At 37.7% G+C, this 18228-nt stretch overlaps 1 protein-coding gene across 1 annotated transcript; it reads left to right on the top strand.

The window, feature by feature from the left end:
- The first annotated feature begins 3402 nt into the window (after positions 1 to 3402).
- LOC130463140 (uncharacterized) lies at positions 3403 to 4464 on the top strand. The gene has a single exon (XM_056832187.1). It carries the CDS (start codon positions 3403 to 3405, stop codon positions 4462 to 4464), a length of 1062 nt encoding a protein of 353 aa, XP_056688165.1.
- The last annotated feature ends 13764 nt before the right edge of the window (positions 4465 to 18228 follow it).

The following is an 18228-nucleotide window of genomic DNA, read 5'->3' as shown; positions in this document are numbered from 1 at the left end:
TTTTGGATTAAGTAATGGTATTTACTAAATCAAACACGAAAGACTCCATTGGAGATATTCGACCCATATGAATAAATCTAAGTAAAGAATGTTTAAACTATGTATAAGCATTTACTAAGTTAAACATCAAAGAGTCTAAATGAGATTCTTAACCTATATTATATGTCAATGAATTTAGCTATATTCAGTATATACTGAAACTGAATGAGCTAAAGTTACATGAATAGAATTCAATTGGGAATTATTCTGCAAAAGAATATATCATGTATGATATAATATGAGGATCGCCAAAATGTATCGTATGGCTTTAGGCATGACGAATACATACCAATCTCTATTGGTCTAAGTAAAGATCAACTAGATTGAGATCAAGAAAAACTTATGGTACTTGAAAAGGTACATAGGATTAGTTCTTGATTCAAGGAAATAAAGATATGCTAAATATTGATGCTACACGCATAAACACTGGCAAAGGATCAAGAAAGATCCCTTTGGAGTTAACCATTGGCAAGAACGAGCTATATGCATCGTGTTTTTAAATGGCAACATGGATTAAAGACCATGAGTTGTTGCGTGGGAAATTAAATATAAATTTCTATGTTCTAAGATTCAGCTGGGAAGTCTTCCACATATCCGTGAACTGCTTGGATAAGTAAATCCAAACAAAGCATCACTAGCAACCTAAACAGTTGAAGTAAAAGTACTTATTGCCTAAGAAGAAATAAAACAGGGTTGTTTACGTAAAGAGTTCTTCACTGAACTTGGGTAGGTCACATGTCTTTTGACTTAATGGTTCTTCATTGCAAAATGCGTAGAACCACTATTGTAGCAAGAAAGACTAGATCACAAAATAAACATACTCAAAAGATCTTATCATTCGATGAAAAGGATATTAAGATTGGCAAAGCATGGTAACTAAACCTATGCAACAAGTGAGAAGCAACACTCACATTGTAGCACTGGAAATCAAGCATAGCTTTGAATTCCATGAACTGTTTTAAAGATGGGTTTGAGGCCCATGGTTGTAAAACATTAAGGTTGAACATTATCACATATGAAATGTATTTTCCTATTCCATTTAATCTTGGTTTAGTATTAAATGATGAGTCCTTTCAGTTTGACGATATATTCAAGATAGACTGTCAGGACCAGTCCTGTGACTAAGAAATTTCTATCAAGTGAACTTGAATGTCAAAAGTTGAAAAAGGTCCCTAGTCGGAGTTTTCTATAAAGATGGACGCATAGAAAACGTTAGACGACTAGAATGCAAGATGACTAGTAATTCTGTTTCTTGAACTATGTGGACATGGCAATGTCGCAATCATTTGCATAGATACTTACTTTGGGAAGACTAGTATCGGACAGACCTACGAAACTTTACTGTAAGAGATGAAAATCTATCATAAGTAAATTTCATTAAAATTATTAGACACTAATCCTCAATACATGAGTGATTTTAGATTACTTGTTAGAGAACTGGTTGCTTTGACGTTGTCAACCGTCGCACCGTAAAAGGAGGCTATAATGGCAACGCTCGGGTAATCACTTATCAAACGAAGTCTAAATCTCAAAATCGCAAGATTGGGATTGTCCTCCCATAAATCGGGATGAGATGCTGAAAGTTGTACAAGGCCACTCGGAGAGCTAGAAACTGTAAAATGCATGGCCGTGCTCAGATTAATCATAGGCTAGGATTATCTGTTAATTTGATCAGTTGAACTCTGAAACCGAGAAATACGTCTGGACATAATAAGGATGACAACTCTTACCTTATGTTCATGAGCAAGCATCAAGCGACATAGGAATTAGGCAATGCACACTTGTCCCTAAGGACAAGTGGAAGACTGAAGGAAATAATGCCCTTGGTCCAAGTATGCATTCAATACTAAGTCTAATAAATGCGGTTCAATATTAATTATACAAGTTAATAATTCAGTGAGATCAAGTGAACTGTATGCCTAGCTAGAGGCCGCTTCAGTTCAAGTGGAATTAATAATATTAATCCACAGCTTACTCTTGATTGAACCCGTAGGGTCACACAAATAGTACGTGAACGGATCAAGTATTTAAAGAAATTAAATACTCCATTTATGGATATTCGAAATCGACGGATCTCGGTTCCAGTGGGAGCTGAAATCGTCAAAGGCAAATTATGAATACTCCGGAAACGATGATATTGCCGGAAACGGAAATATGGATCGTATCGGAAATATAAATATTATCCAATTCGTAGATGTTGCCGGAAACGAAAACATGGTACGTATCGGAAAATATTATCGGAAATGGAAACATTGCCGGAATCGGAAATATTGTCGGAAACGGAAATATTGTCAGAATCGGAAATATTATCGGAATCGGAAAATAATTCCGGAATCGGAAATATTAAATATTTGTTTGAAACGGAAATTAATTCCGGAATCGGAAATATTAAATATTGTTCGAATCGGAAATGAATTCCGGAAACGGAAAATTAATCGGAAGCGCGTCGTACGAAATAAACATCGGACGAGCTTGCTAGACGAAGGCCCAGCGCGCAAGGCATAAGCAGCAACAGCCAAAGGCACGCAAGGCCAGGCCCAGCGCGCCCTTGGGCTGCGAGCAGACGAGGGCTGCGAGCACTCGTGGGCTGCGAGCCATCCGTGGGCTTCTCCGCGCGCGCGGGCATGGCCTGCACTCTTGTGGGCCATGCTCGTGTGTGTGTTGAAGTTCGTGCATGCATCGAATCCTTAAGCAATTAGGATTAGATCAAAAAGATTAATTTCCTAAAGTTACTAGTTTGAATTAAAGTCTAATTCTAATAGATTTAGATTACTTGAAACCTAGTAGACTTCTAATTCCATTATTCCTACCCTATAAATATGTGATGGCTTTCACAATTTATGAACACATATAATTCAAGTATTCACATAAGTTTTAAGGATTAAAACTAACGTTAATTTGCCACAAATTATTCGAATAACTTAAAACCTTAGGTGCAATTCTAGTTAATTAAATCTAAGGCGGATCCGAACGTGCTGTGGACTATCTACGGAGGGACGACATTTGGAGTCCTAAACTTGTTCTTGTTCGGTTCGGGAGCAGCTAGGGAGGGCACGCTACATATGTATGTATCCTAAATTATGCTAATTGTTATGTGGCAATTAATTTGGATTCCTGGCTTTAAGGTTTTTCCGCATGAAATATATATGCTTTATATGTATCATAACCTAACAGAACCCTGGTACACAGATATACTCCGCTACAAAACAAACGGAGAATTCCCGCCAGACACGTCGCCACGAGCCAAACGCGCTCTACGACTACTGGCCTCACGGGAAAGATCTATGCCTAGGAGAGTTATACAAATATACGCCCAACAAAATCAAAATGCTATGTGTCCATCAAGACCGAGCAAAACGATTAATGGAAGAATACAATAGCGGCGTATGCGGCCCGCACATGAACGGGAGAATGCTAGCTAGAATCATATCGCGTTCAAGGTACTACAGGACCACTATGGAAACAGACTGTTACCGTTTCATTAAAACATGCCCCAAATGCCAAATATTTAGCAACCTGAATCACTTGCCTCCCTTAGAACTGTACACTTTCACATCCCCTTGGCCATTTTCCACATGGGGCATTGACATAATTGGCAAAATCACACCAACAGGTGTCGGAGGACATGAATACGTCCTAGTCGCAATCGACTATTTCATCAAATGGGTAAAAGCATGCTCCTTTTCCCAGATAACAGCCAAACATGTCGCAAAGTTTCTAGAAAGAAACATTTTCTGCAGATACGGAGTTCCACACGAAATCATAAGTGACCAAGGTTCTCACTTTAGGGCCGAAGTCCAGGAACTACTCGAAAAATACCGAGTTAAGCATCACAAGTCCTCACCGTACAGACCCCAGATGAATGGAGCGGTCAAATCGGCCAATAAAAATCTCAAAGTTATAATTGAAAAAATGGCCGAAAATCACAAAGATTGGCCTAACAAGTTACATTTTGCTCTATGGGGATACCGAACCTCTATTCTCACATCTATAGGGGTAACTCCATACTCCCTAGTATACGGAATGGAAGTTGTTCAACCCGTAGAATTAGAAGTCCCTTCTCTTCATGTACTCTTAGAAAGTAAGCAACCCGAGGCAGAATGTGTACAAGCCAGATATGACGAGCTCACCTTACATGACGAACGAAGATTAAGAGCTCTACACCACGTACAAATATACCAGAAACGCATAGCGAGGCAATTCAACAAAAAGGTCAAACTTCGCAACATCAAAGAAGGCGACTTCGTACTTAAAGAAGTCCGTGCACCAACCACGGACCCCCGAGGCAAATTTCGACCAAATTGGACTGGACCATATTTCGTAAAAGCCATCCTCCCAGGAGGAGCGGTAAAACCATCTGACATTGATGAGGCAGAATTCGCAAACATCACTAATCTAGATCAGCTAAAGAAATATTACGTCTAAGAGCAAGCCCAAACGGAGATCAGCCCAAATGAGCAAATAATGGTAACTCACAAACCAAAAAAAAAACAAAAAAGTTTTCAGCAAACCAATTTACAGCAAGGCATTCAATAAAACAGTTCAAACTTCATAGGCTAAGCTCGCGCATTTTGCAGAAAATAAACGCCAGGAGGATTGCAACGCAAGAATATTCCGGCACACGGTAAACAAGCGCCATAATATTCCAGCGCCACCCTCCACGCGGTGTAATATTCCAAGCTCCACTTTTGAGCGCTGGAATATTTCAGCGCCCTATTCGAGTACTCTTAAATTTTCCTGCACACCAACAGGAAGACCTAAAGAACTTAGAATACGAATTATACGCAATCCCTGTGCGCAACATAGCTAGAACTACGCGTGACCTGATTCTGAACTAAGGCTACTTAGGACGGATACGTAGGCAATCCAAATACAACGGATTCGGTCCCGATAATCTAAAATTTTATTTAAAATAACGAAAATTTTATTCATACGTTTTCATAAGATTCGAAATAATAAAAGTTAACTAAGCAAGTTTATTATCTATGCAAAGACTCTAAGGGCACCCCCTTAACAGGCTAAGGGGCACTTTTACTCCTAGACCTACATCACCACAGAGGGAGTGTACGCTCAAACTCTGTAGAATTCGTGCCATCACCCGTAAATATGTAGCACGACTCTCGAAACGACGCCAAGCCTTCTCCAAACGCATCCACTTCTCCCTAAAATTCAGACTCCTCAAAACAATACGTAGCCACAAGCGCCAGCGAAAAGGGAGAGCTCCAACCTTGCGAAAGCGAATTTTATACCAGATCATGGGCCTTCCACTTTTTTCACAAGAGGAACGTGATCGTAAAATTGTAAAGCACTGTCCGCACTTTCAGAAGCTCTTAGACGAAGAACATGAGGTCGATACATGAACCAATACCTCTCACGCGCCAAAGCTCGCATCTCCTCCTTAAAACTCAAGGAAAATATCATCATTAATAAAACATGGCTCAAAGTTGGGAATAATGTTCAAGGGCACATTCACCCTCTATTTATACTTACGCCTAGCAGGAATTTGAGTTTAATCAAAACGGATATACGAATACGTAATTCCGCAGAAAAAGAAACCAGCGCTCAAATTCAAGCGCTTGAAAATTTCAGCGCTGCCAAGTTGAGCGCTTGAAATTCCAGCGCTGGCAATTTAAATCCGCATAAACTCCATCAGCCATAGATTTCAGTTTTCTAGCTCAGTTAGGTTCCTAATCTTTTGTAAACTCTGTTACAAGACTACTATATTCTAGAACAGCTAGGATTGTACTATTTTCATAAAAACTAGATTTTAGCCCGTGCGATGCACGGATTTTATTAAATTATTAAGTTAATATAAAAACTCTTATACATACCAAACTGCTAGATTTATATAATAGATTATATTAGTTTTTTATTTTGGATTGAATTTCATTTTAGATTTATTTTTTAATTATCAAAGTGTTTGATTTTGGATGAAGTTGTATGTGTAATATTAGTAATTAATTAGTAAAAGTATCTACGTGGCACCTAATTATTTATCTACGTAGCACTCGATTTTTTTAATTCAAAAATAATTTTGAAATCTTAATTTTCGTTGTCCAAAACCATTAGATTAATTTCCTACGTGGCTCTCTAATATTGGATTAATGTTTGATTTTGTATAATTCAAAAATAATTTTGAAATCTTATTTTTATTGGCCAAAACCATTAGATTTCCTACGTGACGCTCTAATATTGGATTACTGTTTGATTTTGGATTAAATTCTATTTTATATTAGTGTTTGATTTTGGATGAATTTATTTTAGATTTTTTTTTTTAAGTATTTGAGTGTTTGATTTTGGATGGAGTTGTATATATTAGTAATTAATTAATTAATTAAAATATCCACGTGTCATCTAATTAATTATCTACGTGGCACTCAATTTTTTAATTCAAAAATAAATTAGATATTTTATTTTTCATTGGTCGAAACCATTAGTAATCCTATGTGGCGCTCTAATATTTCAGCAAAAATGCCTCCTTTATATATATATATATATATATATATATATATATATATATATATATATATATATATATATATATATATATATATATATATATATTAGATTATGTACTCGAGCTCATTTCTATATAAGAATTTTACTTTGACTCGGATTCTGATAAGCATTGTTGGCCCTAAAACTTAAAGCGCATCATTTCCTGCTATGTGTTTTCCGTTTTCTTTTTGTTTAGGTGAGTCGGTATACCTGGAAAGGCAATACCTCTGGTAAAGGCAAAAATACTACAATACAGAAAAATAGCCCATTTTTCGCAAAATTTGATGCATGCACAGACGAACAAAATGAACCATAAAACATGAAATGCAACAATATATACAAGTCTGTAGCGTATACGAAAAATGGTACATGTCCAAATCAGAAATACATGTACTCGGCCTATTAAGGCTCATCCTCGTCGCCATGAGCACCGCCACTCGTGCTAACACCATGCGAACCTTGTGGACCACCTAACAAAGTCTTGAACTGAGATAAGTCCCAGCTTTGCGTTTGCGTCGCGGGCACCCACCCGGGACGTGAAGGATGCTAAAATGGTTGAGGCTGCCAGCCGGTCTGAAACGACTGGAACGAAGGGGGCCTGCCAAACCATCTGAGACTGAGGCACCCTGAGCGGCCCGCCATAGCTCATCCTAGGCCCATTCGGTGGACGCATGGGCCTCCCACCCAAACCGATGTCTGAATAGCGCAGCCTAACATGCAACCCGGAGGCACCAGGCCGGGTCACCCTCTAACGAATGACGGTCCCTCCGAGGAGTCTGCATCTTCTCTGGCACACAAGCCTGTGGACCGCCAACCTGCAAAATACAGATAAGAGTCAGCACATACATAACCAAACTAACTAGATAAGACAAAGTTAGCAGGGACAATACCTGAGTCAAGCACGGGTTGCTGCAAAAGAGAGCCGCCCGAGCCGAGGACAACGCGACCTTTAGTCGGTTGACTACACGCACCACCTAGTTATCCATCTTAGCAGGCACCTAAACGACAAAAGTGTTAGAAATTCTACGCAATAAGTATGGCTACCAGGAAAATAAATAACGTACCACGCGAACATCCGCAGGAACCAACGGATGGGCCCGTCCTCGTCAGGAATCACAGGCACCTCCTATGTGATCCTAGATCCGCCCGGCGTAGTATAGCGGATCGAGCAATCTGGTGGCACCCAACCGCCAATATCGGTGGGCTCAGGCTGCAACACAGACAAATAAATAAATAAAAACACAGCCGAAAGAACTTACGTGCATATCAATAAAGTCACGAGATTACACGTACCTCGACGACAGGCGGAAGCAAAATCCGGAGCTTCACAAACTCAGCATAATTGTGGTCGAGCAGCACAAAATCGCCCGCAGACATACCCTGCCGCAATACTGCCCGGCGGCTAACAAGGATGCCCGTAGGGCGCAACATACTCTAAGGAGGCGACCGGGGCACCCGGATGAGCTCCGTAGTCTGCCGGAATACCCGCTCCCCCAAAAACCAGGCCAGACCCCTAGGACCCTGGTACAAGATCCGACACCGAGACTGGAGTCGGGCCTCTCTCTCAGTCCTCGGTCTCCTCCAGTCCGGCCCAGCAGGACCAGCTCACCTGTTTGCAAAGAACAAAAACAAACAGGTCAAGTACTCGCATAAACGAGATAAGAATAAGTAAGCAAAAAATAAGAATACTTACCAAGTCAGGGCGCCCAGCTGCAATCATGTCCCTGAAGTTCTTTATGGCCGGGCGTTTCTTCAGCTTCCCAGCGGTACCCCACCAAAAAGCAGCAAGGTAACCTCCGGCCACTCTACCGGACCGAGGAGAGAAGAAGGGCAAGCGCTCGAAAGCCCACTAACAAGCGACTATTCCCGGAAACGCCGTAACCCACCTAGGTACGGTTATTTTACTCAAAAAAATAATAATAAGACTTGTTTCAAAAAAATGCGCATTTTTGAAAAATAAGTTATTCTGCAAAGTTTTGTGTTCCGTATCCCGGTTCCCGTTTTTAGGTTTATTCATTCCTAGCTAAAAAATGTCAAAGTCTTGTGTTCCGTATCGCGGTTCCCGTTTTTAGGTTTATTCATTCCTAGCTAAAAAATGTCAAAGTTTTATGTTCCGTATTCCGGTTCCCGTTTTAAGGTTTATTCATTCCTTGCTAAAAAAATGTCAAAGTTTTGATTTTCGTATTCCGATTCCCGTTTTAAGGTTTATTTATTCCTTGCTAAAAAAATGTCCAAAGTTTCAAAGGTTTATTCATTCCTTGCTAAAAAAATGTCCAAGTTTTAAGGTTTATTCATTCCTTGCTAAACAATGTCAAAGTTTTAAAGGTTGATTCATTCTTTGCTAAAAAATGCCATTTCATTCCCAAAAGTCAAAGTTAAGTGTCCGTTTTCGAAAAGCTCTATCCATCAAAGTTGAACGTCTTCAATGACTCTGTGAGAGGACCGTTCAGGTCAGTAAGTTCCCAATGACTCGTGAGGGAACTATTGGCATTTCCAGTGATGACCCTTCAGTCAAATGTTATCACTCAGGGGCTCGCGAGACCCTCGTCAAAACCTAGTTTCAACCAAGCTAGGTCAGAGACGCATTCCGTCTACCAATACTTTGATTGTCGTCTTGCTCAGACTCAATCAAAGTGGGGGCTAACTGTAGACCCCTACATTTGTCCCTAGGCCCGACACGGTGTGTTCGATGATGAAACCAAACACCGCTTGACTAAGCTTTCCTAAGTATGCGACGAACAATCCATGACTGACTGATAATCCCGTAAACCACATTTCCTTTATTAGAAACTGCTATTTATAGTAACTGCTATGCTTAAAACGCTACTTAAAATGGTAACCATGTAAGATAAAATATCTAAAGTGTTTGAATCGCCTTACGATTCTTCATTAGGTAAGGACTCAGAGTTGCAGTCCAACTCGTGTTCCTAAAGGATAGAAAACGTGATAAGACTCGGAAAAAACCGATAAAGGCTGGAAAAGTAGACTAAAACACCAGCACTGGAAATTTCCAACGCCGACATTCCAAGCGCTACTATTTTCCAGCGCACAAACCTTAAGCGCCTGAAATTTCCAGCGTTGCAGTTTGCTTCTTATACAATCACACAAAAAGATAGAATTGTCCAGCTGTCACCAGAACAAATCTGGCGCCAAATGATTAGCGCTAGAAATAACCAGCGCTCCTGATCCAAGCGCTGGAATTTTCTAGCGCTCAACAAATCTCAGTTGGAAAATTCCCATTCTGAAATTTTATCTTATTCTGGCCTATTTTATTATAAACACGGCCTCTGAAAACGGAAAAACAACAACAATTCCAACCCTAAACCGTTAAGCTTGAGTATTGACCGAAGCTTACTAAGTCCTGATTCGTGTGTCTGCCGCTTTAACACACTGTTATGCAGACCCTGCCCACACGACCGCCTGCTCACCAAATACTGTCGAAGTGTTGCTGTAATCTAAACATAAATCCTTAAGCCTAAAATACTCAAAACTCTGGAAGAATTATGCCCCATAATTAGTCAGTCGTCGAAAAGTTCTAAAACCAAACGGAAAGCTAGCAAAGTCAAGTGGTAGGTGTTCCTGAGAACCGCAGTAAAGAATACTCTTTACTGTAACGTGAATTACATTTTTATTGCTTTCCCCGGCCCATGCCTAAATCAGATAATACTTGAACAAACCGTTTTATTATTAAGCTCCTTATATCAACCTAAATCAGCTTTTGACATCCGTTTAGTAATATCTGTGCATTAAAATCAATCCAGAGTAGTAATGTAGCATAACGCATGTCCCATCATCGTCACAATTGAACTAGTAAGGACCGCGCCGCGTGGGCTGATGCTGGGCACTCCCCGTATTAGTAAACGTCCCCGGGCTTTCAATCTCTGCTCCACTGGATGTACGTTGAGGGATCTCCACACCAGGGATCACAAGGGAATCTATGGCCGTCGTGAATGACACATGTTTGCACTCCAGACATGTAATGATAACCGGGTTTTGTCAGTTTTTAAAACTGAATGGCGACTCCTAAAAGATTAGTAAAAAGAGGCTAACGCCCACAGTTAGTCCCTATTTACTTAATATGCTTGCCACATCCAGACGAGGGAATTTTCGACCCCCTCACAGTAACATAAAGCCAGCTTTCTCTCATAGGTTCCATGCCTCATATAAGCGGTCCAAGGCCCACTTGTAGTAAAAGCCCTAGCTGCATTTACTACACACACACAATAAATATGTCCCCTTAGCGCACATATCAAAGTACGTTAATTTATTGTCTTTACACTTACAATTCTCTAGAGAACTCTCTCTAGATCCAAACATAGTGTTTACTTATGCATCGGAGGGGCTTTACTCGGAAACACCTCCGAGGGTAGCAATCTTACTTGTGTGCAGGTATTCTTGGATTTACAACACCAAAGAGCAAGCTAGATCTTCGACACCAATAAAAGGGTATTCAATCCGAAACTCATTGTTTCATACCCGGAACATCGAGGAACACGTCCAAAAAGACAAGGAGAAACCATGGTTTCCGGAAGGACAATACTTTTGTTATTGTGTATTGACTGTCGGCTTCTTCGTATAATGAATTAGTTGTTGGAATAATGTTTTTCGTTTTTCTTAGTCAAGGGTTGGGTACTTGGTGGTGGCTTGCAGGCAAGGCCCCGGGGTAGTCGCCAGTCGATGAATAAGTTGCTCATTTTAAGAGTAAGCTCTCGTTTGGTTCATTTGATAACCTCTTTCTAATAAAAAGAACTAGTGTGTGGTCCGGGCGTTACTCCGGGTTTATCTTAATGGGATTTACTTTTTGTAAATATGTGTCCATATAGGTGGTGTCATTAACGGATGGCCGTGGTGGTGCGAGATCAAGAGCCGATAAACAACCTTACAATCTATGCCCCATATCCGGAAAAAAAAAATAAAAAAAAAAAAAAAAAGTTGATTCCTTTTCTTCGTGATTAATTGATTATTGTACCTACATCAATGTTTCTCTCTTCTGCACTAATAATTACGAAGTACACTCTATTTCCACAAGTTTTTAAAGCATACGATGGATACGGATCGGAAGAATTTGTACATCTATAAGTTCAATAATTTATTCCCTTTTGTTTTTTCGGATTCATTTTTATTTAATTTATTACTATTCATTTAAAAAGATTATATTTTGTATTTACATGGAAATATATAACATACATTGTATCTAGCTGAGGTGGTAAGAAGAGTAACTTTTAATTCATGAGGTGCAGTGTTTGAACCTCGCTACATGCTTTTTGGTTGTCAATGACATGTCATGATGCTTGTTAATAGTGACGTGGCATAATCAGGAGAGACCTACGTGGTACATATACGTTCTTATAAACGCATTTTAATATATTAGTATAGATTTTGACTTAAGTATTGTTATAACTCTTCAATTAGGGTGGTTACAACCTTTTACTTTTTTTTTTTTCCGATTACTCTAATCTAATAATGGTTTTTAAGCTTTCTTTATTATTTTTGAATTGATGATTGGTTTGATGATGAGTAGTTTTATCATGTAAACAACTTCTTGTTTATATTCCATCCGCTTTTTCATGTATCCACTTTTTAAAAAAGGTGTTTTTGTTGTTCTACTTCTATTCTATTTTATTTTATTTTATTTTATTTTATTTTTGGTAATCATTTTTTTACTCATCTTGCCCCATTTCGCATAATAATTATAAATTTTCATCATATATCTTCTACTTTACCGACTATTAACATTAATTTATTACATCTCTCTTACTTTTTTTACGCACACTCATCACTTTTAGAAACAAGAGCCTACGGTAAATAGGTTAAAAAAAAAAAAAATCAGAGGAAGTATTTCTTATTGAATTTGTCTCCTATAAGACCGTCATATACGCAAGACCGGTGATATCAGCATCAAAATTGTGCTTTAACATGCGTGGAAGTGATAAACGTTGTAAGAACAACGAGCTTGGTAGCTTATTTAAAGGTTCCATCTCTTTAGGCAGCCTTTACGAGAGTTGAGAATAGCAGTCTAGTGGGCTTCTAGAGAAGCTGAAACTGTTTTGCAAAATGTCTCTAGAAGTTGGTCCAAAGCTAGGCCAAACAGGGTCTAAGTCCTCTATCCATTCCTACATGAGCTTAACTCCTATATAGAAAGATAAGACGTTTTTACCACGAGTTTTCAAACATGAGAGTAGAAAAAACTCAGCCATAGTGAAAAACTCATAACCACTTAATCCAACACCCATAACTAGAATTGGAATCCTACACCACATTCTTATTGAAAAATACCAAAAATTAGAAGGTACACCCGGTTACACATAGCTCTATGTGTAATCAGGTTTAAAGCACATTTTTACTATTTAAAAACACATTATTCCAATTTAAAACTACATTTTTGCGGTTTAAAAGCACAATTTTACAATGTAAAAGCACATTTTTACATTTTAAAAGCATATACATTTTTTTTTAGAAATTTTCTTTTTATTTTAGTGAGTGTGTTGTACTTAACAATATGTAGTTTTAAAGAAGAGGTATTTTTTGTTTGTAGACATGTTTTTAATGGATAAATATGTTCTTTTAAACAATAAAAATGTGTTTTTTGAATGATTAAAAATAAAAAGTGTATCGGTTGCATGTAGAGCTACATGCAACCGGATGTACCTTCTACTAATTGGAAAAATACTGTAAAACATCCTCATTCCTTATAGTCTTATACCAAGACCCGTACTTGATCATTTCGTATGTGTTGAAGTTATGATCATACGAAGACGAGGATGGATGATTAAGGGGGGTTCTGTTTACCTTAAAAAATTAAGTTTCAGATCCAATAAGTTCAGATAAGTTTCAATAAGTTTAGATAGGTTCAAATAAGTTCAAATAAGTTCCAATAAGTTTCAACATTAATAATAATATTATTATTATTTTTGTATTTATTATTATTATTATTATTATTATTAATTTTCATTTATTTATTTATTTATTTATTTTATTTGTTATTATTATTATTATTATTATTATTAATTATTATTATTAATTATTATTATTATTATTTTATCATTATCTTATTATTATTTATTACTTATTACTTATTCAGTTAAGTTACTCCATAAGTTAAGTTAAGTTCTTTTCAGTTTAGTTCAGTTCAATCCAGCTCTAAAGAATAGGGTCTTACACGTACTATAAATAAAAGATCATTATAACCAAGTTCATCTGCCATATGGCGCTCTCCTTCTCCCCTCTTTTAAACGGTCTTACTCCATGATATGCATGTACATGCAATAAAAAAAATATTGTTTATACTCCACCAAGATATAAGCCATATTTGATGTCTTTCTTTCCCAAACAAAATATAATAAATTACAAAATAGTAAAGATAATAAAATAACAGTAGCATCCAATCATGTTTTTGTATGTAATAGCATCAATATGGTTTTTCATATAACGACCCGGGGCATCGCCCGGGAGCAAAAGCTAGATTGTAAATAAATAGTAATTAATTATAATCGATTATTTTCTTAATATAGATTATGGTTAACTTATGTTCTACATCCAGTGATATACTCCGTATTTAGAAAATTAAATAAGTTATCTTCCCTAATTTTATGCTTTCCGAGCTCATTATATATTAATCGAATTTTTTAACAAAGAAAAGCACATAAAACTATTTATAACTAAGAACAAAATGGCTGCTAAATCAAATTACACTTGTACATTTTTTTTCCTTGCATTTTATTTGCTCGTCCGAGGAATTAATGGTGTGCTTGTTCCTGATGGTGATACCATTGTATTTGATATAACCAAGAATGGAGCTAAGCCTGATACTGATGTTGCAAAGGTAAAGGAATACTCGACAAAATCGATGTAAAATCATAAAAGAAGTTATTTCTATATTTGAAACTAAGTAAGGATTTACATGATGACTTTTTTTGAGAAGTGAGACGACATTTTCCATCACATAACATCATGCAGTCTAATACTAGAATTTAAAAAATTTACTTACATATAGAATCTAAAAACTCCGGTTTTTTTAATTTATAGTATTTGGTTTGTTGATCGTTTTTAGGATTTTTTGCGCGCGTGGACTGATGCATGTGCATCAAAAAAACAAAGCAAGGTGTTAGTTCCTAAAGGACAATATTTGCTAGGTCCTATTACGCTTAAAGGTCCATGTCAGGCAGCAACTATAATAGAAATTTTAGGCAATTTTAAGGCCCCTCCAAATTTAGAATCATTTAAGGGGGAAGATGCATGGTTTGAGATAGATAACGTCGATAGTCTAACAATCACAGCTCTAAAAGGAGCAGGTGTGTTTGATGGCCAAGGACAAGAAGGTTGGAAAAGTAACCATTGCGTTAAGAATGACAACAGTTGCCACTCCCTTCCTCATGTAAGCCCAATTTAGATCATGGAAATATATTTGGCAGGGGAATGTTAGGATATGCCAATATTGTTTGCAAAATGATACAATGACTAATTGTTTATGCTTTATATTACAGAACTTTAGGTTCAACTCGCTAACGAATTCAAAAATTAGTGGCATAACTTCACTAAACAGCAAGTTGTTTCACATGACCCTCCAAGGGTGTAAGAACGTGGAAATGACTGACATGACTATAATCGCCCCAGGAGACAGCCCTAACACAGACGGCATTCACATTGGACGTTCAAATGACATTACCATTAGAGGAGCCAAGATTGCCACTGGAGATGATTGTATCTCCTTCGGTGATGGGTCCAAGAACATGCTTGTTGAGAATGTTATTTGTGGTCCTGGCCACGGCATTAGCGTGGGGAGTCTAGGTAGATACCCCAATGAGGAGCCAGTGTCAAATATCACTGTAAGAGATTGTACATTCAAGAACACTATGAATGGTGTTAGAGTTAAAACATGGCCCGACTCTTATGAATCCTCTGCCACTTTGCTGCATTTTGAGGGTATCACTATCCAAAATGTTACATTTCCTATCCTTGTTGACCAAGAATATTGCCCCCAAAATCATTGCAACAAAAAGACCCCATCCAAAGTTAAGATTGCTTACATTCGGTTCAAGAACGTGAAGGGGATATCAGGTACCAAGGACGCTGTGCAGCTGATTTGCAGCAGCGGCGCGCCCTGTGACAAAGTGGAACTCAGTGAAATAGACTTGACATACAATGGCAAAGACGGTCCCGCGGTTTCAACGTGTAAATTTGTTAAGCCTATTCTTACTGGAAAACAGAACCCACAAGCTTGTGATGCACCTGCTACCCCAATTGTTGAAGCAACTGAAGCAGACTCAGAGTAATTTGTATATATTTATCTATTTCATGTGAATATAAAACTACCAAATTTCGATCGTGTCACTTTAAAATCATGTCCCTTTTCCCTAACTATCAATATGAAATAATTTTTTTGAGGAGAAAAACTTCACAATAACGGTATGTTTTACCATTTAAGAACAGACTCGCAGTAGAGTTAGTTGGAGTGTGAACCGGTCCAAAACCGGTTTGATCCGGACCGAAAACTAAAATGGACCGGAACCGAAATCCTAGAAATTCTTGGTGCAAAGATCGGTCCCTTATAATTTCGGACTGGGCGATTTTGGACCGGTTATACTTGAATAGTTATTACTTCGTATTTAGGAAATGCAGAATTCTGAATTCTTCAAAAAAAAAAAAGAATAACTTCTTCCTTCACATTTACCAAGACTACTCGTTTGGTACCTCTTGAAGCCATGTACCATGGTCCGAATGTTTTGACACCAAATCTATGCGGCACACACTTACCTTTTTGGCGCAAGGACACAAGCCTTGTGCGTAATGAGTGTATTGGGGCTCGTAGAGGCACGAGCAAGCGTTTCATTAAAAAGGATACTTCAATTGTTACTAATTAGTTATCGGAATCTAATTGAGTTTATACGTACGTGGTTATACACCTTCAAGGGTTTCAAGTCTTCAACTAGGTGTTATACTTGGCACAATAACGTACACTACCACCGACCATGCAGCTTGATAACTTTGTGCACCTTCTGTCCTTCACAATAGATGAGTACCCGTCTCAAACTCTCAATATACACTCATTATTTAGCCTATTGTCTTTGAACTCATGACAAATTATACTAGTCATGTTTTTAAAACTTTTTTGTTGTTGTTGTTGTTGCATTGCACGAGTACGTAGTTTTCTTTTAAGGGTATATCGTGTGTCCAGTGAACTTATCAACTTTAAGTTCTAATAAGTTAAAAATTATAAATTTAGACAAAATAAATCCAAATGAATAATGACACTTTTTTGCACGTTCAGTAAATTTCAAACAAAGTAATTGATTAGATAAATAGTTAATATAAGTTCAGATCAATATATAAATTCTGATAAAATTCAAATAATTCTAAATTGGTTGTACTAGTATATATAAGGAGTAACACACTCAAGTTAGTCATAAGAGACGTACATTTGTTAAATAAAGGGAGTTATTAAAATAAAAATGTGACAATTAGTATTTATAATATCTTAATGTAAATAAAGATAGATGTGGATCGTGACTCGTGTTGAGCCCGCGTGCTTTAAGTCTAGCTAGCCCAGACTCACTAGATATGCATTGTGCCACTTATGCGTGTCTAAGCCAAATTCACTTCTTTTAGTGTGATTTTGTCGCTTCCTGCATTATCATGCTTGTTCATAAAATACAACACAAAGCCCGGCCTACGGGCCAAGGCCAGACACGCTTTGTGGTGGACGGTATCAATTCAAAGGCCGTGTGTGCCCGTGTCCCGGCATATAAACTGCAAATAGCAAAAACTGTGAATAAACACAGTAGCATAAATATGACAATGCTGGTAAACCACCATCTTCTTTGTAAGCAAAAAAAGAAATTGAGCAGAGTTTACTAAAAAATTTATCTAATACAAAACAGAGAATCGGGTGCATTTAATATGCTCTACTTTGTACTACTATAGTTTTATGTTATATCTTCATACAAAAAGAGTTGATAGAAAGAAATCTTTATCCTTACGTATAAAAATTATACCGTTTATGCGTAACATATACAATTATAATGGGTTAAGTGGATAAGGTTGCCGGGAAAATTTCTTCTTGGAATTCTTGTTGCCTTTCTCAAAGTCAAAAATTAGTCTTGATTAACTCTGTTTTAATAGTTTTTGCTTCTCATGTTTTTAGTTGTATGGAGGTTCCTCTTTCAATTACTTCGAAATTGGACTCTATTATTACTAGATTCTTTTGGGCAGGTAAAACTAGTAAGGGTACTCATTGGGTTAATAGGAATATACTACATTTACCTAGAGGTCTTGGGGGTTTGGGAATTCGGAGTTCATCATGTCTAAACAGAGCCTTACTTATGAAGCTTGTTTGGAGATTAAATAGCAATCCACATTCTATGTTGGCTGACGTTATTGATAAACATTTCTTAAAGCCACTTAGGACGGAAATTAAGGCTTCTCTGGTGGGTAGGGGCCTCTCTTGGGGAATGCGAGGAATTGGTAGAGCGAGTAACCACATTCTCCGTGGCTGCATCTGAAAAGTTGGTAATGGGAGGAAGATTGTTGCTGGAAGAGATAAATGGGTGAATGGTGTCACTCCTGTTTTTAGCTCTACGGTAACCTTAAGGCAGGCTAAGGATTGGAAGGCTCATCATTTTATCCTTCCGTTGGGTAGAGGTTGGAATCATGAGAAGATTAGGTCTTGTTTTGAATTCTCCGAAGCTCGAAGCA

Source organism: Spinacia oleracea, chromosome 1 (assembly GCF_020520425.1).
Source record: "Spinacia oleracea cultivar Varoflay chromosome 1, BTI_SOV_V1, whole genome shotgun sequence".
Classification (NCBI taxonomy): domain Eukaryota; kingdom Viridiplantae; phylum Streptophyta; class Magnoliopsida; order Caryophyllales; family Amaranthaceae; genus Spinacia; species Spinacia oleracea.
Note: the sequence above shows the minus strand (reverse complement) of the source record. Positions and strands in the feature narration are given on the sequence as shown.

Bases quoted from the DNA above. Each gene is read 5' to 3' on its own strand.
- LOC130463140 (XM_056832187.1), top strand. From the start codon at position 3,403: ATGGAAGAATACAATAGCGGCGTATGCGGCCCGCACATGAACGGGAGA.